At 39.1% G+C, this 26,066-nt stretch overlaps 1 protein-coding gene and 1 non-coding gene across 3 annotated transcripts in view; both read left to right on the top strand.

Moving 5' to 3' along the window:
* ELOVL4 (ELOVL fatty acid elongase 4) overlaps positions 1 to 25,609 on the top strand; it is a 62,513-nt gene extending 36,904 nt beyond the window's left edge. For both annotated transcript variants that reach the window (XM_037894368.2, XM_043542558.1), the window contains exons 4-6: positions 15,027 to 15,198; positions 18,822 to 18,949; positions 21,065 to 25,609. In XM_037894368.2, the coding sequence (XP_037750296.1) occupies positions 15,027 to 15,198; positions 18,822 to 18,949; positions 21,065 to 21,340 (576 nt within the window). In that variant the 3' untranslated portion in view covers positions 21,341 to 25,609. The remainder of the gene's footprint in view (positions 1 to 15,026; positions 15,199 to 18,821; positions 18,950 to 21,064) is intronic.
* Positions 8,401 to 8,508, top strand: LOC114019507. Its single transcript, XR_003564566.1, has one exon. It is a non-coding gene; the product is annotated as a U6 spliceosomal RNA (small nuclear RNA).
* Positions 25,610 to 26,066: the final 457 nt, after the last annotated feature.

Genomic DNA, 26,066 nt, shown 5'->3' with positions numbered 1-26,066 from the left:
ATAAGTGCAGGTGCATTTGACCACAAAATGAGTGTTCATTTAGGTGGAGTAAATGACCTCATAGCTGCTGAATCTAACTTGTTACATCTTGTTTATGAGGTCTATGATGAAGAAGAGTGATGGCACCAAAATTACTGATACAGCAATGCGTTGGCTTCAAAGTGAGCTTCAGCATGCCGCCAGCTGAGGTACAGCATCATCAGTGCAATCTTGTAAAGGAAACTGGCACTGAAATTCCACACTCCTACATCAGTCATAGATCATCATTTAAGGACAAACTCCAAGCTCATATTGGAGACTTATTTCAGTTCCTTTCATTGTCTGATCGGTCTCCTGCTGAGAGACAAACACTCTTAATTCCAGCCAAGTATAAATACATATCCAAATCACTAGTAATTCTTGCCAAGATGATAAGATGGCTGTCCCCATTTACCATCCCCAAGGAGACATATTTCTGTCACTGGGTACATGTTGCATTTGAAATTCTAGGAGATACTTTGTCACACCCTGGCCGCAGAGGTTTCAGAGTCAGTGAGGATGATGTTTTGCTTGCATTCCAGATAGCCTGCACATGTTCCTCAGGTGCTGTACGAAGACGATGGTAATAAAGAGAACTCTGAGAAACAAGAATCAGTGAAATTCAAGGTGCTTAGTGTAGCTCAATATTTCGTATATGGTGTGAGTATTGGAAGGAAATGGACACTAAAGCATATTGGTCTTGGGTGAACCCTCCATCAGGCAACAAGGTCAAAACAACTTGTTCAGACTTTTCCATAAGACTAGCCACTGCATTAGTTATGAAGAAATCCTAAAAGTGGGCACAGCCCTAGCAGAGAAAACCCTACAAAGTATGGAAGCTGAGAATGATGATGTTATTCCTTCCAGCTTGTTCTCAGGATGCTTTTTTTCTCTATGCAGCCACCAATACTGACACAAATTATATGTTTTCTGGATGTCAAACACAAGTTCCATGCAACCCAAGTTACTGCTTGGCAAAGAGGACTTGCCCCATATCTCATGTTGAATCATTTAAAACCATCAAACAACAGCACACTTAATGTTGCTGATGCAATTGACACAGTCTTATCAGCCAATGTAAGAAATGGTAAAGCTAAACCAGTATTCATGGACCATGTTTGCAAAGAGTGATACTCTGACTCTGAAGAAAACTGCAAAGCTGCGGATGCAGGCAAGAGCTTCTGATTTAGCTTTTATTGTTAACGTCAAAATAAGACCCCAAGATGTGGGTTTCAGCCAGTTGCACATGACAACTAGCACTGGATACCAGCCAATCATTCGCGTGCCTGCCCAAGACCTAGACATCCTCAGTGCTGTTGTACAGAGATGCAAACGTGTCGGTACTTGGCCAGCAGTATGTGGTTCTAAACGTTGATGAAGCGCTGTACTATAAACTGATGGAACTAAAAAGGGCACACCAGGGTACAGAGAATGGCTTATTCCATGATTAGGTGGCCTCCATATCTCAATAAGCTTTCAAAGACATATAGGCCAGCACATACAGGCTTGAGGGCTAGCAGATGACTGTATTGAAAGTGGAGTTCTTGGACCAAATCAGCAGAACAAGCTGTGAACCATGTCAGCTCACATGCCAGGGTGATCCAGGACTACAAGCAACGTTTCAAGCATTCTGTTCATAGAATATCAGGGTTGGAAGGAACCTCATCTAGTCCAACCCCCTGCTCAAAGCAGGACCAATCCCAATTTTTGCCCCAGATCCCAAAATGGCCCCCTAAATGGTTGAACTCACAACCCTGGGTTTAGCTGGCCAATGGTCAAACCATTGAGCTATCTCCCCCCCCCACTTCTTCCACAACTCTTGGACTTTATAGTAGCACATAATCAAGAGCTTAAAGAGGATATTGTCAAAGCCGATCAGTTACATTCTTATGATGAGTTCATGTCACTTCGTCTTTGTAATTCACAAAAATTTTGAAATCCCACCTCCACATTGGTGACCAGTTGAGGTGAAGATAGTAGGAACTTCAGGTTTTGGTGGTGGTACATGGAAATGATGGTCCTACTGCTCATGCTCAACCATGCCCAGAGAGAAGGAAATTGGGAGCTGCATCTCTTCACCTTCAAATGTGTGATGTCATTCTTCATGAGAGATGACCACACAAACTGTGCAATGTGGGGTACCATCTGCACTGTAGAAATGCATCCACTACCACCTGAAGTGCTCAAGGAGTTCCAGCAAGGGAACTTCATTGTCAAGAAATCATGTCAGAAGTTCAGCCGAATGGACCTTGATCAGACCCATAAGTGGCTTAATGGCATAAGAAAGAAAGGAGGTGGAATTATAGGCATCACCAAGATTTGTTCAGCCCCCCAGCAGATGGGCCTTGTCTTACAAGCTGAGAGCCCATATTGCAGCAGACACCAGAGCCAAGTTCCACATTGGCTTGGATGACCAGCTTATTTGCAATGAGTCAATAAAGGCAAGGAAGCAATGTGACAATGAAGATGAGGATGCACTCTGACTAGTACTTCAAAGGTTCAAAGTTTTCTTTGGGGAGGAACCAACCACTTAATTGCAAAATACTTCAACAAGAAATCTGGCTACTGAAGCCATGCAAAGCACACTGTTGAATGGAAAGATCCTAAGACCAGTGCATTTGGACAGCTTTGTGGAGAAAGTTTATGACATAAGAGGGGATGTCTGGATATGTACACATTCAGGATCCACTGACAAAAAATAATGCTCCAACTTTTTTCCTGCTATATGGGGTGAGAAAAGAAGTCAAAGGAAAGGCTTTAACCATGAAGGCCGACAGAAATATTCTTCAGTGACTAAACGCAGCCTGTGAAGCCAGCAGGACTGTGAATTTGCAATAAAATTTGAAACCTGAGTTAATGCCTGTCCCTTTGGTATTGGCACAAATAAATGGCAGTCTAAGAACAGGCACAAAAGCAATACTGGGCAATGTAATGACAGCTAATGTCCACTGTCCACCAACAGTTACCCTGAGTCCCATTGATGGTAGTTGACAAGGGGTTCACTGTTCTTTACGAGCAACTCCTGTTTGAGATCTGACAAATTCACTACACCAAATACACCACTTTCATGGTATTTATCCATGTCAGGTAAGGCCTCTAATGAACGCTTGTAACTTATCAATACTCATAATCACTGTGTGATGTGTGTATGGGTAATAGCTAAGGAATAATGCAACGATATTGAAAATTAGGTCTTATGGTTTTGGAGTGAAATTGATTAACATGGGAACAGTGTGTCTCAGTGTCAGCCCTGGCTATCTGATTATGCAATATACTGCTCAATTGTCCCCCTTTTCCCCAAGCAACAGAAGTTAATGGAAAGCTGTCAAAGGTTTCCCTCAAAACCACTTGCAAGGAAAATATGACTCACTCTCTATGATTAAAAGTAAAAGACTAATTCAGTAGATCACAAGGTGGAGAAACACACTCTGGAACTGTTCACTGAGGATGCGTGGATGTGTTTCATGAAAAATTGGGTCCTAACTCCTTGGGGTTGCAAGCGACTCAACTGTGTGGTGAGAATCTACTGTATTAGATAGGAAAGGTAACTGTTAATAAGTGTAAGCCCTATTTCACGTTTTATGATATTGTTTTGTATGTCACCATTTGTTTCCATCACTCACGCTTGTTTCTGTTTGAATCTCTGTTCTTTCTCAAATAAAATTCCTTTTGTTTTACTGTAATTGAACTCAAGTGTTGTGTGTGAAACAGGAGCAGTGGTGTTAGGTAAAATTGGTGAATTGGGGTACGCTGTTTCATTGGAAACAAAGTATGTGGGATTTGCTCAGGGTCTGAATTCCACAGGGGGACACTTTGAAGGACTTGGGGGCTGGTGTATATCTGTTATCAACCTGCAGGAAGCAGGGCTGGTATAGTCCAGAGGAGAGTACTTGAGTGGCTAACGGGCTGGTTGTGTTAGCCATAGAAAAGCCATCTGGAGCCAAAACATTGGAGACTTTGCAGACACATTTGTAAAACAGTACTTAAGAGTGGAGAAGACTTCCACAGTATAGATGATTTGTTTGACAGGTACTACCAGGACTCTGTTAAGGGTGGTACAAAGTAAAAATGCTCAAGAGGTGCAAGACCCATGTGAAGAGTGGTCGAAGGCATATATGTGCCTCTTCCAAGTAACCAGATGAATTTCACTGTGTTTCCAGAAAATATTTTTATCTGAGCAACTAATGACACAAGGATCACCTGATAAAATCATTCTGGCTGGTGGCTTTCAGGATGAGGCTGAAGCATAAGGCTCACCAGCAACGGTTCACACCAATTGACTGGGTGTTCATGAGGAAGAATGAGACACAAGAAAGATTTTACACCATGTCCACAGTGATGCTGATGCCAACAATGTGGTGATTGCAGCCAGGGACACCGATGTGCTTACTCTTTTGCTGGTTTACCATAGCAAAATGGCAGGTAAGCAGTTTTTGGATGAAAGCTGGCACATCAAAGGAACCAAAATATTTTCCTGTTCATGCCATTTGTGAGAAACTACAGTATGGACCCACTTTTCTGGAAACTCTGCTCCCATTTCATGTCCTGACTAGTTATGATATTACCTCCTTTTTTTTTTTTTTATCGCTGGACACAATAAGATGACTGCATGGAAAATGTTTCAGCGACGCCATCAGCTTCTAACACACCTTGGACAGGGTGATGTGCGCTCGTAGAAGGTCAAAAGTGCAAAAGAGTTGATTTGTCAGAGGTAAGACTTGTCAGAGGTCCACAGTACTGATAAAACACATGCCATTTTGTTCACATGCTTGCAGTTATCAGAAGCTATACCCCCAAAAATGGTGCTCTTTTCTTCCACATACAGAGAGCTCATTACCAGGCACTAGTTTGGAGACAGTCCCACTACCGAAATCTAATTCTTCCTCCTCCAAATACAGTGGGTTGAAAACAGGAGAATAGAGGTCTGCTGCCACAGCTCAGGTCATTGCCACCAGTACCAGCAGACTGCCTGGAGGCAATATTCTGTGGCTTCACCACAGGGTGCAGAAGTCAACATTGCAAGAACAGGACTGCACAACTTGTTTGTACAGAAGCATACCAATGTAGAAAACTGGAACAAGGTTGTGTCAATGTACATGACCCTTCGTGTTTATGGACAGTATTATCAGGGAGGGATAGCTCAGTGGTTTGAGCATTGGCCTACTAAACCCAGGGTTTGGAGTTCAATCCTTGAGGGGGGCCATTTAGGGATCTGGTGCAAAAATTGGGGATTGGTCCTGCTTTGAGAAGCGAGTTGGACTAGATGACCTCCTGAGGTCCCTTCCAACCCTGATATTCTGTGAAAATAAGTAAATGTCGTAAGTGACCCAATAAGATGTTGATTTGATCGCCACTGTATACCAACGTTTCTTGAAAAAGTATATTAAAATGTTTACTTAATGTTTAGTCAAGAAAATATTTTCAGTTGTTTTGTTTTAAAAACAGGTGTTTTCGAAGTATGTGTTGTATTTCTGATAACTGAATCAGCTTGCACACTTTTGTGTCAAAGTGCTAATGCTCAAGAGCCATGTAAAAATTCTCTTTCATGGTTGTATAACATATTAAAATATTTCTAGTACCTCTTGAAATAAGAAACTGAAATTCAGTAGCTTTATAAAAAGATTGTGCATATTTGATTACTTTTCTTACATCCTACAGCTCATTATGATCGAACTGAAGGATGTTAATCCCAAACAAAAAAGAAATAGACTTACATTTCAGCGATTTCTGTTTTGTTTCTTTGCTCTCTTTGTAGAGGCCTTTATACACAACATACAGCTTGGTAACAACCATATTTGGATTCAACAGACCCTAATTATCTTTAAAAGACTTGTTACCAACTTTTAACAAAACATACTTCTTACAGTTAACTTTTTTGAAAATCCCAGTAATCTAGAGTAGCCAGAGAACCAGAGCTGGGATTTGAGAATTTTACCCAGAGAGAAATTTTTAGCAGCCTTATGGGACCTCTGCAAAATCCTGCACATTCCTCCAGGATATGTATATGAACTTCTGTGACCTCATTTCCTTTCCTGAAAATCTGAAAAAATCTATTTTGTGTTATGCTACGGATTTGAGAAACATTCAGCTAACACCTTACGTTGGAACTTTTTCGAAGAAGGGAAGTTACACATGAGCAGTGTTTCTCTGTTGATGTCTGTCAAGGCAGTGTCTTCTATTTCAATATGCATTTTCTGTTCCCATTTTCTCTTGTTGTCTTGTAAATATATTACTAAACTTGTCTAAATCTGAATCATTTTGTTCTTTCTGTTGCTTTTTCGTTTCCAATTAATATTTTTACTAGTTTTGAAAACAAGGTGAACTGATTAAATATACGCACAATTTAATGTAAATATTTGGTGTAGCAGGACTTAGAGTAAAAAGAAAAATTAAATATGAAACAAGCTGAGGGATCAGGGGATATGTGGTCATGTAGAAGGGGAAAAGTAAGTAAAAAACACATTACAAAACCAAACATGAACATTATGAACATTTTAAGGAAGAGTTTGTGAATCTGTACTGCTTGAGTCTCGTACAATACGCAACAACTTTACATTGCCTTCAGCTGAGAGCAGTTTTCTCTCACGAAGAATAGTCTTTGAGTAATTCAAAGGGTTTTTTGGATCAGGCTAAGATATATATTGGTTGGCAAATAATAATAAATAATGTTTTAACCTATTCTCTGAAAATGATAGCAACAAAACTCAGTACAATTAGGAGGCATCGTACAATTCAGTTCTGTTATGAGCTGGGCTATAGTGTTGCAGGTCTTCACTACCTGCCGGATCGGCGGGTAGTGCTCAGTCTATCGGGGATCGATTTATCGCGTCTTGTCTAGTCGCGATAAATCAATCCCCGAATGCACTCCCTGTCGACTCCAGAACTCCAGCTCGTGAGAGATGGAATAAGAGTCGACGGGGGAGCGGCAGCGGTCAACTCACTGCCGTCCTCACGGCCAGGTAAGTCAACCTAAGATACACCGACTTCAGCTACACTATTTACGTAGCTGAAGTTGCATATCTTAGGTCGACGCCACCCCCACCCCACCCCCAGTATCGATCAGGGCTAAGGAAAGTCGACCAGAGAGCATCTCCCATTGATGCAGTGCAGAGAAGACACCGCAGTAAATCGACCTAACCTACGTCGACTCCAGCTATGTTATTCGCGTATCTGGAGTAGTGTAACTTAGGTCGACTTACCCCTGTAGTGAAGACAAGCCCTTAGGCACTGTTAGAAAATTCAAGTATATGGGAATCAGCACAATATTTATCCCCTTTCCCTGACACAATGGAGTTTTTTTCGTAACTCTCACTGTCAAGTCTTGTAAGCATAAAGTGAATTTAATTTAGACTGCAAAACTATACATCTTTCATACAGAAGCAAAAAGAGATGAAAGAATAATCAGCTTTTTGCCACATTCAGCAGTATGTCCTGCTTTGCATTTAAATTTAAAGATAACGACCTGAGATTTTCAAAGGTGTTTCAGAGAGAGAGAGAGAGAGAGAGAGAGCGCCATAACCACAAAAATCCCATTAAAGTTCAAACTCCTTTAGGCTCTTTACAGCATTTACAGCATGGTCTTTTCAAAAGTTATGAACTTCCTCTTTAATTCTCATCAACTGAACAAATTCCTCAAATAAAGTAAAATTAAGCATCTCTTTTGCTGGTTTCCAACCTCCAATTCTCATTTGATCCAACAGAGCCTGGTTTTTTCTTGCTTTGGGCACATAGTCAGGCTCCTCTAGTCTATTGGGGTTTACAGGGAGCTATGGGTTGAGGAATTTGGGGTCATTGGTTGTGGGGGTATTAAATAGTTTACAATTTTGAAATGTGCTATTTGTGATGCTGGGTGGACTATAGTGTGAAGTGGCCTAGGACAGCTGATGCTAGGTGGACTATAGTGTGAAGTGGCCTAGGACAGTTATCTTTTGAATAAAAGGTATTTATCTTTTTTTGGCATTTCTAATAAGTGTACAAGTGCCTAGAACTTGAATAGGTATTTTTAATATAAAATAAACGAAATCATGTAAATAACTGCAGATTACAAATAAATTTCGGAGTATAAGATTCTAAACTCTTATAAAACTCCATAAGAAGGAAATGTGAGTTTAAAAAAACAAACAAAAACCTCTCCTTCACAGTATATAAAGATGATCTCATAAAGGATACTCCTTCAAGTCCTCTGTAACAAGTCCTTTAATTAGAGTTCTTCTGAAGGGAAAGCAGGGAAAAGAGGGATTCCACTTTAGAATCATGTGGTGTAGTGTGGTTTTTTTGGTTTGTTTTTAATTTCTGCCCTTATATTAAATAAATATCCTTTCAAATGCAATGAGAAACATAGTATGTGATACAAACCGTTCAGGCACGAAAGATGGTGTGTGTGTGCTTGTTTTGGCAGCATGTATATTAAAATTAGAATGAAATAGGAAAAAATTAGCATGGTAACTATGCCCGGATGACATGCAAGTTCATGAAGCATTACATCTTTTCTGGCCTTTAAACTCTATGAAAATAGTTAGGCCTTGTCTGTGCAGGGCATTTTCACTTGCATAGCTACACTGGTTCAAATCCCCATATAGCTGTACTATACCAGTGTAAAGCAGGCCTTGTACCAGTGCCTTACCCTGGTTTGGATCTGGTGGAAAAAACCTAGCAGTGACAAGGCCTTAGGTTAAAATTGTTAATGTGAGCATGAAGTCATAATTTAAAAAGCTTGCAGTGTGCAGAGGTCATGGAGTTGGATCTGTTGCTGACCTCTTAATCTTAGGCAGTAATGTAATCTTTCTGGGCCATCTGGTGTCTTAACAGACTTAGATTTGACTCGTATGAAAGCTCTCAGGAAAGAAATTTCATAATAAGAATTACGTTATTGGTTTAAAGAATATTTAGTATAATGTCTATTATTTTTAATTATTTTTATTAATTGAATTATTTCATTGTTACTCTCTGTTGAACTTGATATTAAGAAGCAGTTTTATCAAAAATACAACTATCAGGTCCTACATTTTTGGTGCTTTACAAAGCAAGTTTAATGGTGCCTGTCTGTTCTTGATATATTACTTAATTGAACAGAGCATGGACAAGCTATCCCCATCTCCACGTGGCTGCTTGACCTTGGACAAGCAATTTAAAATTTCTTTGTTTCATTTTTTCATCTATAAAAATAGTGATAGGGGCATTGGGATAATTAAAGACTTTACAGCACTTGAAACCTGTCAGCTTCTTTGTAAGTGATAAGTAGTAGCCAAACTGAATTATTTATAGCTGTTGAGCAGTGCATGCAACTGATATTTTCTACTTATGTAGCACCCTTTAGGTGGGGATTTTGAGGTTCTGTAAAAAAAACCCCAAAAACTAGGTAGGCATAATCCCACTGAGAAATGGGGAAACGGAGGCAAATACCACACTGGATCTTTAAAATTCTTCATGCCTTACAGGAAGGGAATGTCTTTTAAATGGATTCAGTGTTGTTCAATTGAATTCACCTAACGGGACGTGAATAATCTGCAGGACACGTAGAATTCTAAGGCTCCTGGACTATAAATATTGAGTGACCTACTCACGGTCATATAGCAAGCCTACAGTGTGCTGGACATAGAAACCAGGTTTTCTGACTATCAGACCTCACTTTTATTTCCACACTATGCATCCACATTAATCTTCAAACACTGCTTCTTGTTCTAGTGTTTCTTTAAGAGCAGTTACTGTACTACAGTGTCATCAGTGGGTGTGAGGCCAAGCCTTGCTGTGGGAGTTAAATGTATGACTGCCCGGCCCAGAGGCAGAAGTGCTACTTATTGAGCAATATGTATCTTAAACATTCTTTTGGCTTGCCCATAAATCTGGGAACTCCCAGCTCTGGCAGTCTTCTTTATTTCTTTCACCTACTCTCCCTCTTCCTATTATGACAGAAATTACCCAGTTTTGTCTCTGTTCGTATAAGCTAATGAGTCTGCCTCACCTCCCTAGCATCTGCACTGGATTCAAAATATATGCAGAGATGATGAAGCAGGCATTCAGCAGTTGATATGCAAAGCATGCAGATTGGTAACAATAAACTGTGGTGTTATCCTTCTGGGAGCTCACTGACTCTGCAATGCAGAACTGCAGTTTCTGCTCCTGTGATGCTTTCTCCTTCCAACCTTTACCTAACCTAAAATGCTCATCTCACTGTCCAGAATGTGACTTGATGGATCCAGAGGCAAGTGAGACACCCCCCTTGCTCCTGCTCAGGTTGAGGAGGGAGACATCCGTAAGCTGAAACACCTGGGGCAGTGCTACATGTCTTCCTACTTCCCCCTTCTCCTCCCTACTCCATTTATGTATTTGCCGGGGAATGTGCAGCTCCTCTCTCTCTCTTTCCTTCTGCCCCTCATGCAGGAGGCTGTCCTACATGGCTTCCATGGAATGGAGCCCAATACTGGACAGTGGAGCCATCCTGCCAGGGAGGTGAAGGAGAGGGTGGCTTCTGCTTGCTTTTTACTTCAGGGAGTAGTCATTTAGAGCTCTTGCTTTCTGCTGGTCCGCTGCCAGTTTGGCTCTGTTCAAGCCCTGCCAAAGCCATATTAATGGACAGGGTCCCCAGGAGACTTTGGAGACCTTTAATTATGAGCTTACATATTTCATCTTCCATTTTTTATTTATGGAGCCCTAACACATATATGTATCCTGTGTTCATCACTGTAAGAGCAGGAGTTTCTGTTCACAACTTTACATATTTATTTGATAACACTTGCAACCCTGTCCCTTGAAAATGGTTTGAGCATTTTTGATATGTGGCCTGACTGTTTTTAGATGAATACCAATGTACTTCAGCTACAATGTGGATATGTGAATTACTGTGTGTTCCTCTGTATGCTGGCTCACATTGCGCACACTGGTGTTAGCATTCCAGGAGTGGTTAGAATGCAGCTAATGTGTAAAATCATGCATGTGTGTACTAACTATCGCTACTCAGATGGACATGGTAAACAGAAACATAACAAAAAAAGAAAGAAAAATGTTAAAAAGATGCAGCTTTATTAGAAAAATTTTCAAAGCTCAACATGTTTTTAAAAAAAAGAAGAAGAAGAAGAAGAAGCCGCTACAAGGGAATTATGAAGTGGCTGAAATAAATGACTGGGAGCAACATGGCCCCCATATGGAGCTGGTGATGTTGAAAATTTGCAAGCAGAAGGAAAGGTCGTAGAAATATAGCAGCATGTTACTACATTCAAGACTGATCAAGAATAAAATGTACATGTATCTACAACTGACTAAATTTCTACAGATCCTGCACTGTTGAGAAAATCTGATGAAAATAACAGGCAGTTTTAGGTTGCCAAAGGTTGGCTGTGTGTAGAAATGCAGAAATAGAAAACTTCCTGAATTCTACATGGGTAATTGCAGGGAAAGAAGAGAATGTTTGTTTGTTTTCTAAAGAACTTTTTTTCATTTTGTCTGCATAAGGTTGAAGTTGTTGTGTGAGATTGGCTTATTTACTCTCCATCTACTGGAAATACTTAGTGTTTTTCATATAGGCTTTTCTCCCAGTAGTTTGCATGCGTTTACAGAAGGCTTTAGTGATTGGAAACATCCCAAGTGACTTTCTGAGCATAATAGGGGCATAGAACACTGATTCTGCATGCTGGCTTGGGTAACACATACATACAAAACACATACCAGAATCTTGTCTGGTAGGGACAGAATTCACTCTGATCTGGCACACCAATTTAATTCAGAAGAGCAGTACCAAAGAGATGTTCTTTAGCATGTGGTGGCAGTTATAAAGTTTTTAAGTGCTCGTGGGTTTGTCTTCCATGGTCAGGATGATGTATTAGAATCTGAAAGCATTAGAAATTATTTTGGGATTTTGGAACTAATATCACAATTTGATCTATTTCTGGCTGACCACCTAGCTACATTTGGACAGAAGGGGAAAATTAAGCTCTCCTGTGTCGTCAGCTATCTCTGACATCCATTGAATTGGTGGGAATGATCATTAAAAATACTATAGCAGCAGAATTACAGCAAGCCAAGTATTTTTCTGTAACTGTTTGATACAGCTCCTGATGTGGTGCATGTAGACCAGCTCACATTCACCTTCTGATCTCTCAAATCAGAGGGGCATATAATTGTGAAATTCATTGAGTTTCAGCCACCTGAGAACTACATGTGCAAATGGCCAAAGCTGTGGTGGCTCTATTCTTTCCTCTCTGCCTCAACACATTGATGGAAATCCATTTCCACAACATAAATACTGACACTAGCCAGAGACTTTTGACTTTCAAAAGTTTGTCAGATACTCAGTGGTGTAATTGTACCGATTCTACCAAGCCAGTGTGTCAAAACTATAGCAGTATTCCACAAGCCTTGGAAGGCCTTTCAAAAAATATAAATCAGCCTCCTGACACTTGTTTAAATGCAGCTTATCTTCACATGAAAATGGAACAATTGGAGACAGCTGTCATGGAGCTCTTTTGGACACTGTGCTTCAGCAGTTCAAACTGATCAGTACCCAGCTACAGAAGATGGACGTAGATCTAAGTGTTGCTGTTAATGTACTGTGCTCCCTGGAAACATTTGTTGGGCTATTATGTGACCAGTTTGAGGATTTTGAATTCAGTGCAAAGAAAATGTGTTTGCTACTTCTGAATACAGTGTATTCTGCTTATTAGCAATTCCTCGATTGCCAGAAAAAGCTGCCATTATCTGGTAGTTGCTAATAAGCGAAAGGCGAGGCTGCAGCCAGGAATTGCTGGGATGTGCCTTCCCTGGCTGCAGCCCCCCACCTTCCTGTGGCAGGTGCTCCACATGTCCCAGTTTTTCCTTCCCTGGTTGCAACCTCATAAACCTGCCTGCAGCTGTACCCTTTCTTCCAAACAATATTGTTAATAAGTGGCATGCCGTTGCCAATGTCCAAATCCCATTAATATTAAAGTCATTGGGTTGGGATTTGTTCCTGGCAAAATGTTGCTATTAACTGGAAGTTGTTAATATCCGGATCCCTAGTAAGTGGAATCTATTTACAATCAACATGAGTTTGTCGTCCTTGTAAAAGAAAACCAATTGAGGGCGAGTCTGAAGGGGCAGTAGAGCCAGTACTTGAATGAAGCCATCAGTTTTGCACTGAAACATTTGTTGTCAGAACTGACAAACTTGCAGCTTGTCTACGTCACAGACTAGATGCTTTCAATGTGTTGTATGAGTTCTGTGAAATCTTGTTTAAATTGGGTTCAGTGTATGTCAATGAAGTGCGCAGATATGCAGCAGTTTACCCTCAAGAAAACCAAAACTTTCCTGACAAACTCTTTCAGTGTCGGTTCTCTGCACAAAATGAAACAAGTTACCATATGCGCTGCATCAGCTGACACAGTGTCCGTATGAAATACTACATTTTTATGAAATATCAGAGAATTAGAATAGTGTATATGAGGTCTCTAGAGATAGCTGTTTTGTTATCAATGCCTATTTTTGCTTTTTTGTAAATTGTTTTGGAGAAGAATTGTTAAGACAAAGTCTGTGCAAAGTTGGGTAGTAATTCTAGATGATCTTGCTTTAGTGAATACTGTTATATTTGGCTGCAGTAGTAGTCTGTATATGAAACCAAATTGCTCTATTTCTGCTTCCTCTGTAGTTACCTGTTTTCTCTGTCAGTTCTTGCATGGCATTGCTACGTGTCTAGTGTCTAAACTGACATGCGGTATTGAGCAGGCAGTGCTTCTGAGGAAACCTATTAACTGTAAATATTAATTGCTAGCTAAACCTAATTCTTAATGTCAGCTATGGCGCGTGTTTTGTTCCCTTATTCTGTTAATTTTTTAAATAACATGTTTTTCATCATATCAGGAAGGTTCAAAGTTTTGGGGGATTTTTTATTTTTTTTTTCAGGAGGTGATTTAGAATATGTGCCCAAGTCCATAAGAGTTCTTAATCCATCCCTGAGCCCTGCCCTTACTCACCCTTATCTAATGAGCTAGATCTTTTACAATGCCAGGGGCTAGGGTAATTGTCAAACTTGTCTGGCGACTGGAAAGAATTTTTCCCATATGGCAGAATTGGCAAACTGCTGTGTAGGGTTTTTCACCTTCCATCCAGCATATCTGAGGTCTGGATTTGGGCGAGATAAATTGCATTGTCACAACTTTTGCGGGCTCCATTGTGGTTGGTGGGTTTAAAAATGGTCAAATGTGAATCTCCTGCTTCAGCATGAGCTCAGAGGGCTGCTTCGGCATGAGCTCAGAGAAATTTGTTGCATGATGATGGGCTGTGTCTCGTTCAGTGTATGGCTCCCCTTTTCTCCTTTCTCCTACCTTCTTCATGGAGGAAGGGAGCAGGATAGGACTCTGAGTTCCAGAGCAGGCCTGAGCATGTAAAGAGGGTATTGCCCTCACATGTGCCTGTCAGGTTTGTAGAACCAGGCACCATTGGTACCCAGTTGAAATCCACACTGGAGCAGCCCAGCTAGGTAGTTGGGGGGAATACTCTCCACTGGTTAAGGGTTTTAGTAAAGTTGTAGCCTCTGCATTTAATCACATTGTGGTGTATGTGCCTCATTGTTTCTGTGTCTGTGTCAAATTGTGGTGTGCTTATATACAGGACTTTCAGTAGCAATCTCTGTAGAAGAGTCTAAGGTAAAAAGGAAGTACATGAGAGATAGTAAACTGCTTCTCTTTATAGATCGCTAAATTGTAAAATACAGTAGACCTTATAAAATAGTATATTGAACCCATGTTCATAAATTACAAAGAAAACTCCATCCTTGGCCGGAGTAAAATCCAAAGAAGCCTAATGCTCTGATGTTGCCAGATGTGTAATAGTTAAATCATAACTGACTTCTCCTAACCTATGATTCCACTCCTGCTGTAAATAACCCAGAATTCAGAGCATTTTTCAGAAATGGATTAGAAACTGCCAAATATGCTAGTCGTATCTTCCATTTCTTCCTCACAGCACATTAATGTATTTAACTTTAATTTCATTTAATTATTTCATTAAGAATCATTAGGATCTTTGTTCCTGTATTGCAGATAGCTGGTGCTTTATGGTGGTACTTTGTCTCAAAAGGAATTGAGTACTTGGACACAATATTTTTCATCCTGAGGAAGAAATTTAACCAAATCAGTTTCCTTCATGTCTATCACCATTTCACTATGTTCACCTTGTGGTGGATTGGTATCAAGTGGGTTCCAGGAGGACAAGGTGAGTCAACTGTCTTTTTCTCTTAAGGCAATATAGACATAACAGTGAGAATCAGCCTATTTGGAATTAATAAGGAAACCACTATTTCATGGAATTAACTGAATACTATATGATAAGTCTATTGAAACAGCATTGGATCATAGCAGTTATGTAAGTGTAACTTCCTTCTGTGTGAAATGAGGGGGAGGAAGAGAGAGAACAGAGCGGTAGTTTTATGAATTGCAAAACACTTTACTCACGGGCATCAAATGCAAAACTGAGATTTCGTCTTTACAAATTCCATCTTTAAAAAAATTGTCAGCTTGCTACATGGAGCAAGGCAGATAAATTTGTCTCTTGCACCAGACATTGGTCCAATAAAAGAGAATACCTCACCCACCTTATCTCTCTCATATCCTGGGACTGACACATCTGCAACAACCCTGCCTAATCTAACATTTTGCAGCTACAGAGAACTAAGAATCAGAACTATGGGCCGGTTTCTTCCCCGTTACTCCAGCCTAAAGCCATTGATGTTAACGGAGCGATTCTGGATTCTTAATAGAGTAGAAGTTGGCTCTATATGTGAGTTTTGGGTTTGTTTTGTTTTATAACAAAACAAGTATCAAAATCTGAATTACTCATTTGAAGGTTAGCAATAAACCCGTATCAACCAGTTGTAGACGCTTTATAATGACACAAACCTATAATGTCCTTTCTTTCTGTTCCTATAAAGTTCACATCAAGGAAATCCTACATCCATTGTTTTCTCCACACCCTTCTTTTCCTGCGTTGTTCCCATGTCATGTCTTGCTTTGCCTTGTCTCTCTCAAATTCTACTGAGGCAGAGATTGGAAGAAAATGTCCCATTCTATTTGGAAAGGGCTGTAAAAATAACTATAAAAATAATTTACAATAATAATCCATGTAATCCAGACTAAAATTAATCCTTTGTTAAAATATTCATATATTAAATTGTATATTTTGGATTTTTATACACTCACACACTATATGTACATTAGAATATAAAATGTGTGGTTATATAAATATTTCAGCCCATGAGGTGAAATTCATATCTACAGCTTATTGGAGGATGGAATTCTCCCCAATCCAGCTTTAGGGTGAGAGGAATCCTGGGTTCACTGCATGTTCAGTCACTACTGTTCACTGTACTCATTACATGAGGTTTGTGGCCATTGAATATGTGCAGTTTGTAGTCCCAACTACCATTTTCCAGTGAACCCCTTACCTTTTAGCCCCTTATAGTTTGATCTTGTAAGTTGCTGAGTGCCCTCAACTCCCATACCTATGCATGGGGCCATTTCAAAGCTCAGCTCAACTCTGTGGTCCAGCTGTTCAGCCTCTAGAATTCCTGGTACCGACAGAAGAAATGCAGCAGGTCTGTGTTGCGGCCCTTCTGAAGCAACAGAGGCCTGGCATGGGGTCAGGATTTCACCCAATATAAACTAGGATAGGTGTCAAGTTGTTACAGATTTCTTTGTGTGTATCTGTTCCACTGTTTTCTAGCAGACAACACATTGCCTACATACCAGCAGGTCTAAATTTTCTATCAGAGTGCCAATTTACAATGACAACGAATAGTCATTTGGCCAGGGAAAGAATGAGAATGATTCTATAGCCTGGAGATCAGGCTACTCCCCTATGATATAGGAGACCCAAGTGCAAGTCCCTGCTCCCGGTGACTGTTCATTTCTCCAAAGTGATACAGCTTTAACAGGAGAGATTTATTAAGACTCATGCTATAATATCAGGACATTCTCTTGAGAAATGGGAGAACCAAATTCTAATTCTTTCTGCTTATCAGACAGACAGGAATTGAATTAGGATCTGCCACATTCTGGGCGAGCTGCCTCACCACTAGGCCAGAAGGGAGGCTAGCTACTTCATCATCTCCCCCCACAACCCACCTCTGGCAATTTTGTAATCTAGCCCTCTTTCGGTTTTCTCACAATGCTCAAAATTGAAACAAAACATTTAGAGTGGGTCAAAATAAAACATTTTGTCTAGACACTTCTGAATCATTTTGAAAGTGTTTGGAGAACTTGACATGAATTCCTGAATACTTTCAGGTTGACCAAAACTGCATTTTTGTGTAAACTATTCACTGAACATTTTTTGCCAAGCTCCAGTGATGGTGACATTGTCATACACTGCTGTTGGGGAATTCACATGCATGCTCTTCCTCAAGGCCTGTAAGAGGTCATTCATCAGTATCAGCAGCTGCAAAGGTGATGCTGAAGAAGCGGCAGACATGGATGTGCACAGCAAAAAGGGGATGGGCTGAAGCATGTCGTTTAGTGTTGCTTTGGGGCCCACCCAAAAGACTTTTTCAGGCATCAGCAGGGGGGCAGTAAAAATGTTATAAAAGTGTGTGAGAAGTTTTTCAAAAGCAAAAATTCTTTACACGCTATAGTTTGAATGAATCAGTTTTTTGAAAATTCAAGTTGACAAGTGTCTCTTTAATGTTGAGCCCTACATGGGGATTTTCAAATGAAATTACAGGGAAATCCTACAGTCCATGTTATCTAAAAAAGTATTACTGTCTTGCAAGGGGTATCCTACCCGGCAGAGGAAATTACCTTGAGTTCTGGCAAGAAAAGACACCCTCTCCTGCATGACAATAATTCTTTAGGCAATGTTAGCTGTGTAGCAATGTGTGATTTGGTGTTTGGAATCCTAGGCCATCCTACATTGCAAATGTATAATATCTAATAAAACATGAATGTCTAAAGTGCACGTATTAATTTTTTTTAAAGGTTGAAGTATATTTACTACCTAAATAATACTTTTCATATACTGCTGTTGCATCCTATCGAACAGTGCTTTCTACTGAAAAGTTTTCTTCAAGAGGGAGTGCCTAAATTTTGACATTCAAGTCCATATTTTAAGGGCTTGTCTACACGTGGAGTTGTTCCTGATAAACTCCATATTTGCGGTGCTGATTCTGGTTAGGTTAACCCACAGAAACAAGGCACTCTTATTCTGAAATAAGAGTGTCCACACATGGAGTTAATTGGGAACAACTCCACTGATACATAAGTCCTTAGGCACCTATGTAAGTGGTTCTGGTTTTCAGAAGACTGTAATTCATTGATGTTAATGGATGTTGCTGAGTGCTCAGCTCTTTTGAAAATCATTCTGTGTATTTGGGTGCCTAATTTTAGCCACCCATAGATGGCAATATTAGCCTAAATGCAAAGAATTATTACATTTTAAGGACAATCCTGAAATATCAGTGCTATTGTTTTAAAGTTTGTTTTTTTTAATAATAGATTGCTAAAAGTGGTGTATTGCATGTTGCAAACACGCATGTAACTTTGCTCATGCGAGTAGTCCCATTGAAGTCAGTGGGACTACTCACATGACCAAGTTACTCATATAAGTACATGTTTGCAGGCTCAAGCCTACATATTCAAACCTGTATAAAAGGACAAAAGATGTGGATTTCAACTTAAGTTCAGTTTTTATGCATATTACTGTTTAGTGCTGACAATACACACAAGATTGTAAGTACAAAATGCGCCAATTTTATTTTTACTGTGTAATACAAATAAATAGAGAGAACTTTTTGGTTTTCACGTTTAAAAATAACACTATATGGAATTTTTTTTATATCTGAACAGCTTTTTTTGGAGCCCAAATGAATTCTTTTATTCATGTTGTTATGTACATGTACTATGGATTAGCTGCCTGTGGCCCTAAATTTCAGAAATATCTTTGGTGGAAACGATACTTGACCATATTACAATTGGTAAGTAAAATCTCTCTCTAAATTTGCTTGCTGTCTGTCTCTCTGTCAAATGGAATATGTACCAGCCAAGCACGAGGCTGGATGGCTATCACTTATTCACAGATCAAGTCAAAAACTTGATGTATTTCTAGAACTGCAATGACTTTTGAAATAATTACATGTAAAATTGCTCTTTGAATACTCTTTAAAACAGTCAAAATATGCAGTTAGCCAATAATAGTAATTAAACTGTTATTTTGCTTTTGAAAAATAATCAAATCTTTATCAGTTTGATTATAGTGGCATGACAGAAATAATGAATACCTGATTACCAGTAGGCAATTACACTGTGAAACTATTCTGCGCCCTTAACGTAATCTCTTATTTCAAAGGAAAAGACAACCACTATCAAGTTTGAAAATTAATCTTATTATTTACATAGCAGCACCTGCTAGTGCAGAGTGTAGTTAAGGGTCTGATGTTGTTTCCATTAGTTTTTCTTACATTTTTAAATTAATTTTAGTGTTAGTGAAACAGCATTGGAGATTGAAGCATGTATTTCAAACCTTAGAGCAGGTGCAACACACAAAGTGATAATGACAGTTTCCTAATGGTGCCCTACTGAGCTATTTCAATTCTGAACTGCCAGGGATCTCCTCTAAGGGGAGAAAGCCTCCAGCTCTATTCATTTCCTGGTTTGTAAGACTGTCAACAATAGTGTCCTTTGGTTCCAGCTGTGAATTATGGGTTTTGTGTTGTGTGAACAAAAATCCATAATGTGCTAGACTGAGTCCACGTACTCTTTCCACATAAACTACCAAACAGCAGCCAAGAGGTAATGAATTGCAATCACTGTTGGGCTGTGGCAACATACCCCATTACCATATATTGGGGTAAGCGGTAAGGAGTTGCTCCCATTTTAATTTTTTAATGTCACAGATCAAGGATTTTTCTTAGACAATTTCTTCTTTGCCCAAACTTTGTCTTTTCCCTTGTACATGATGATGGCATGTATTGTATTAAATTATGATCTACATGCTGTGTTTTATAATAAAACTTTAAAAATATATAGACCAAGAGTTGTATTATGTATGCTTATTATATGCTACTTTTTATAGTAAGTACCCGTGCACCGCTCCATGTCCATATTTTTTTTAAATCATGGGGCCTCAGAACAGAAGAGTAATTCTGTATTCTTTATGTAAGCTTAAGCTAACTGGCAGACGTAAAATTGAAAAGGCTTTTTCTTGTTGATTTTATAGGCCTTGTCTATGCACAAACTTGCACCAAAATAACTGAATCAGTTTTAATACACATCTTTTGTTAATTCAGTGCAAGTCTGTGTGTGGACGCTCTTAATTCAGAATAAAGGTTTCTTATTTCAGTTTAGCATAAGTAGATTTTTTTCCTAAGTTAATCAGAATAGGATATTTGTATTCTGAAAGAACTATCCACAAACAGACTTGCACTGAAATAACAACAGTGTAAATTAAGACTCATTTAGTTAGTTATTTCAGTGTGAGGTTGTAGGTAGAGCTGCCCTTAGCCAGGCCTTTACAATAGTTGTATCCGTATGGTAAATAAAAATAGTAGGTGGAGCTGAGGGGAAGGAAGAGCTTTTTAAAATGATTGTATTACATTTAAAAAGAATTATTTGTAAGCACTGAAGGCTTGACCTTCCTCAGCAGTAGAGGGAGGGAATAGCGGGGAGTGGAGCCATCTTTGGCAACAGGGTCTGGAGGGTATCAGAAGTTGAGGTGCCCATGTTTATAATCAGCATATGCATATGTTGTTTTGAGAACAGAATACTGAGATTTGTATAGCTGCTGTGCAGCTTTCCATGATCTCTGCCAGATACTGTAAAGGAACAGCAGTCTAATCTCTAGCAACTTCCTTATAAAACTTTAAAGGCTATGAATGTAAATGTTTTACTACTGTTTGTATTTGTTAGTATAGAGAAATATTGCAATTATATATTACTTATGATATAAGTCTTATGTAAACCATGAATTGTGTTTCACAATTGACAGTTTTTTCTTTATAGTTAATACTTCACTGTATTTTCAATAAAAGTTGGTATAGTCAAATCTAACATCGTATCAAATGGTTTATTATGCAATATTTTATTTTTTTCAGATTCAGTTCCATGTGACTCTTGGCCACACAGCCATGTCTATTTATATCGACTGTCCCTTCCCTAAATGGATGCACTGGGGTGTAATGATCTATGCTATCACCTTTATTTTCTTGTTTGGTAACTTCTACTATCGGACATATAAAATGCCCAAGGAACCCATTAAGAACGGCAAAATAGTGAATGGTGCTGTTGCTAATGGTGTAAGCAAACCAGAAAACAATCTAGTGGTGGAAAATGGAAAAAAGCAGAAAAAGGGAAAAGCAAAAGGAGAGTAACTTATCCAGGCCTTAACCATTGCTGGCAGTGGGGAACTTCCAGTTTGGTTTAAAAAGAAAAAGGAAGAAAAAAAAAACAAAAAAAACGCTATGTACCAATTAACCCTTAGGTTACCGAAGAGCTAGAACACAGATATTTTCATTATTTATGAAGATTGTTTTAACAAAAATACTTCAAGTTAAATTTCTGTTGTAAGTATGTAATTATCAAGCATTTGATGATCTCTGTGTAAACTTTTAGACCGCTGGCGCTGGTGAATGTAAGAAAGAATTGCCGTAAATAATGTGTTTTAGCAGTCCAAAGGTTAATATTACCAATGATCCAATGAATTGTTGAAGCCCACGTTTCTACGTGGAAAAAGGTAGCTTTTGATTATTTCTGTTTCTGCCAGAAATTTATTAAATTCCAAATTATGATGATGTATGTTTTTATCTGAAAATACAACTTCTCTTATTATTAGTTAGGGATATCTCAAGACACAGTTATGTTTATATGCTGAACAGAGTCTGTTGACTTATCAGACTCTCCTTGTTTTGATTTAGTGTCTACTACAATTTTTCTTCTATTGTGGAAATATACCTACCTCTTCATCTGCTGAAAAGAACATTTAACATTAAATAACTTTAATTTCTGAAATATGGAGTCTTCTAATATAAATGTCAGTTAATGCTAATTGGAGAAAGAAATTGCTTTCCTGAAAGAATATATTTTCACCTGTTTTGTAGAATTATCATCTGTCTCTTTCAATGCAAGCTTGGAATGGTATTTTGGATGTGATTAAGTGGGGGGGGGGAGGGACTTTAAAAAATATTTATATGAAACAAAGTACATCTCATAGCATAAGATAATCCATCTGATGTAAGGTTATTCTACCTTGTCCCCCATGTGCATTAAACCCATGGTGCTAACTCTTGTAACGTTCAAAATGATTGTATGGTGTTATGGTGAGGGAGAACATGCTGTAGAACATAATCCTTCTTTTGAAAATGCTACGAGCATTCGACGCCAGTCATGTTTAAGCAGAACACAGGCACACTTCATCAGGAGAGAGAATCTGCAGTTAAATTATGTCTTTACAGCAAATACATTGTAGGTATATTCTAGAAATGTTTACCCATAAGTTGGTCTTGCATCTTAGTATTATGATGATTCTAGACTACACATCTGGTATTGTTTGCAGGCCTCTGTCTAATGCAAATGATAAAGTAGATTGGCTGGCTTTTCTCCAATATTGCTGGCTCTTGTCAGTGTAAGTTACAGGCTTGCTGTGCCCATCATTTCTTAGTCAAAACAGTTATAAGAAGACAAAGCCTTTTTATCTAGCACTTCACAAAGATTAATCTTTCCGTCTGTGAGGAAAGCATGGCACTAATTATTATTCCTTTTCTGTTTAGATGGATACTGAGGCATAGAGAATTGTCACTTGTTCCTGCTCACAATGAATATGAGGCAGAACTGGGACTAGAACATAGGTCTCTTAACTCCTAGTTCTCTGTTTAGACCCCAAGAGCTGGCCTGCTGGTTCCCAGATACATTTCTGAGATTTGTGGTTAAACAGGTTCATCACTAGTCAGCTCTCTTTCACTGGGGAAATGGTGCAACTTTTAAAGTAAAGAATTCATAAGAAGCTCTGTATGTAGAAGTTAAAATGTCCAACACAATTTAAAATTTTTAACTGTTATCAATCCACCCTATAATAAACAATAGGCAAACAAAACCAACACCTCTTCTCTTACTATGTTTCTGTCCTTCCACATTTTACTGAAAACTCTGTCTGTATCCAAATACCAAGATAGGAATGCAAGGAAGAAAACTTAAGGACATAGTCTGTAGTACTGGAAATAGGGGTTAAATTGGAAGTCAGTTCTTCAGTAGTAAGCCCTCTCCCTACCCTCAAGCATAATACATGACAGGGTACTGGATTGATAGAGTATAGAGGCTCTATTGCACTGGAACTGGTCTATGACCATTAATTATCCTATTGGCTTAGTCTTGATGCTTTCCAAAAAACCTCTGAATTTGTACAAATGTATATTTCTGTGTAATGATAGTCATAATGCATGTGGAAGGGGGAAAGGGTCAAGGTCTTTCTCAGACAAATTTGCATGTATTCTCCCTACTTCTAGTAAACTAGCATTTTGGCTTGGATGTTTTTACTTCCTTTCTTTTTAAGCCAAATTAAATAAAGTGGTGCATACATGTAACATCTTCTGGCTCCTAAAAACCTCTCAAGAAATTTTCTGGTACAGGTTCATTGATCCCTCTGCCACATCTTTGAAATAAAAATTTGATCTTGCATGTTGACCAGTATTTGGGAGCCAAATTCCCACTTACTGTATGCATCAAAAATGCACATAAGAATGAAAACAGCTGAAGGCTATGGCAGGAAGTTAGGCGAATCTTATATGAGAATTTTGGGTCTATGACATTGGAATTTTGGGTCAGATGGCGCTTGTAGATGGGGAGCTTGCTGGTGGTAAAACTACATTCTGGGTGAATCGAGGTGCAGGCACAGCTGCTATGTCACTTGGGCTCACAGGCAAAGCCAGTTATAGAGCTCTTTCCTGGCACACTGCTAAATGGAGAGGTTACAACACTGTCACTGAGGTAGCATTGAGCCCACAGCATCCATATTCTGCTACAGGGTTTTCCTTGATGTCCGTATGATTTAGTCCTGCTTTGAGCCTGAGTATGTGGTCTTTTATTGGTGTAGCGTTCTGCAATTTGACCAATGGCATAGCATGGCTGTGAGTGGAATACTTCTACTTTCTCTCCGTTCCTTCCTGTGTCTGAGAAGCCAGAGCTGCAGAACACAGCCAAAGTTGACAGCTTGCAGTTCCTTCTCTTTTCTCAGGTTTGAGGCAGTAATGCACATGTGTGCACTGCTAGAAACTCTCAATCTTGCCCATTCTGTGCCTTGCCTGATTGTCCATGGCACCTCAGAATTTGGCTCCAGATGTAGAGAAAGTAGTGTGCATGTGAAAATGTGTACATATATACAAAATTAAAACTAAAGTGCTGAAAATTTGTATAGTGAATTATTTTTTTGCTATGCACTTTTTATATAATCATGACTCTATTTAACCATTTGGCACCTAAGACTTTTCCATTGAAAGGGATGCCTTCCCTAAGAAATTTTGAAACCTTTGGACCAATCAGCTGTCACACCACTTTACTTGTACCTGATCCTACACACATCTCCTCAACGCTGTTTCCCACAGTGAAACTTCATCTCTTGATAACTTAATTTTTTTAAAGCAAACTAGGACTTCTCAAATTGGGAGTACCTGTTAAGAACATATAGAAGTAACTTATAAGTTTTAAATAGGACCGTTGGATGCTGCTAGGGATTAACCACCAAAACCAAGCTGCTTCCATTGATTATAGCTCTGATGCCAGGCATTTCAAATGTGAATGGCATTTGTTGGTAATTTTAGGCATAGGGTGCTGGGAACCTCACAATGCCACTTGTTCAAATGTAAAATAAATATTGATGTCTCAAATGCACATTAATTGGGGGATCATTGTCATCCATACGTACAGACACCACATGTAATGCATGCTCTGATAGCTGGCCAATGACTCCATTCAATGGTAGAGAGCATTTTAAGAAAACTATACGGTTAATGGAATAAAGGAAAAGTCTCTTCCTCAGAATAAGCTTCTAGTACATCTGGCAGCCATGTGCTCGAAGTTGGGAATGGATACGGGTTTACAGGCCCCAATTCTGTAAAGATTTCTGAACATGCTTAGCTTTATGCACCCTTTACCAACTTCAGTGGGATTGCTCATGGTGTGTAAAGTTAAACCAAGCATTGCTCTGGTGCAATATCAAGGCCATAACTTGTAAATAAAAGCTTGTAATTTGGCATGTTGCGATTTGGATAGAAGGGAGATTTATTACTGGGTGTCTTGAATCAGTTGCAGGCACAAGCAATGAACATCTAGAAGGGGTGAGAAGTAGCAAGTCATCTCTGACTTCTAGTCACCCGGCTATGTGGTGCCAGAATTAATGGGACAAATTTTCTGCTAGTATGAGCTGTTGAAATTCCACTAAAGTCAATGGAGTTGTGCCCATTTACATCAGCAGAGAATTTGGTCCAATTACTTCTTTTTCCAAAGAATGAAAAAATACTTTCTTCCTGTGTGTTTGTTTTATTTGCCAATAATGCATGTAAATAGAGGTAATCAGTGGTTAGGGAGGCTTCTTGTGCATAGGATGCTTTGCTTTTGTAAACATTAAAATAAAATGTATTTTTCATGCTGTGCAGGAGTTCATTGGTTATGATTTTCATATAGATATGTGTTTTCCTTTCAGTGTCCCACTTGGCTTTATGAAACTTGTCAACTCTGATTGCATCACTGCCTTTGTTCTAATGTAACTTGTCACACAGCACAGTACTTCACAGGGAACATTCTTCCACTTTATGATTTGGGGGGATTTTCTAAATTGAGCTCAGGTCTGAGCAGATTAGTCTGGAGGCTTTGGAGTCCTCGTCAGGGAACTGAAAACTTAGTGAAGAATTTGGCTTCAACTTAGATTCTGTGCACACCATAGACATCTTAGAGGTGGTACAGTGTGCAAGTCAGTGCCATATGTGGTCCTAAATGTCAGCTTACGCCAGCAGAAGCTGGAACTGTGTCTGCTGGGCAGGGTTTAGCATTTGATGCTTTTCCAGCTTGTTGTAACAGCAATAGTATTGTGCCTTGGTTACATGGGCAGAA

This window comes from Chelonia mydas, chromosome 3 (assembly GCF_015237465.2).
Source record: "Chelonia mydas isolate rCheMyd1 chromosome 3, rCheMyd1.pri.v2, whole genome shotgun sequence".
NCBI classification, from domain to species: Eukaryota; Metazoa; Chordata; order Testudines; family Cheloniidae; genus Chelonia; species Chelonia mydas.
This window is presented reverse-complemented; position numbering and strand designations above follow the sequence as displayed.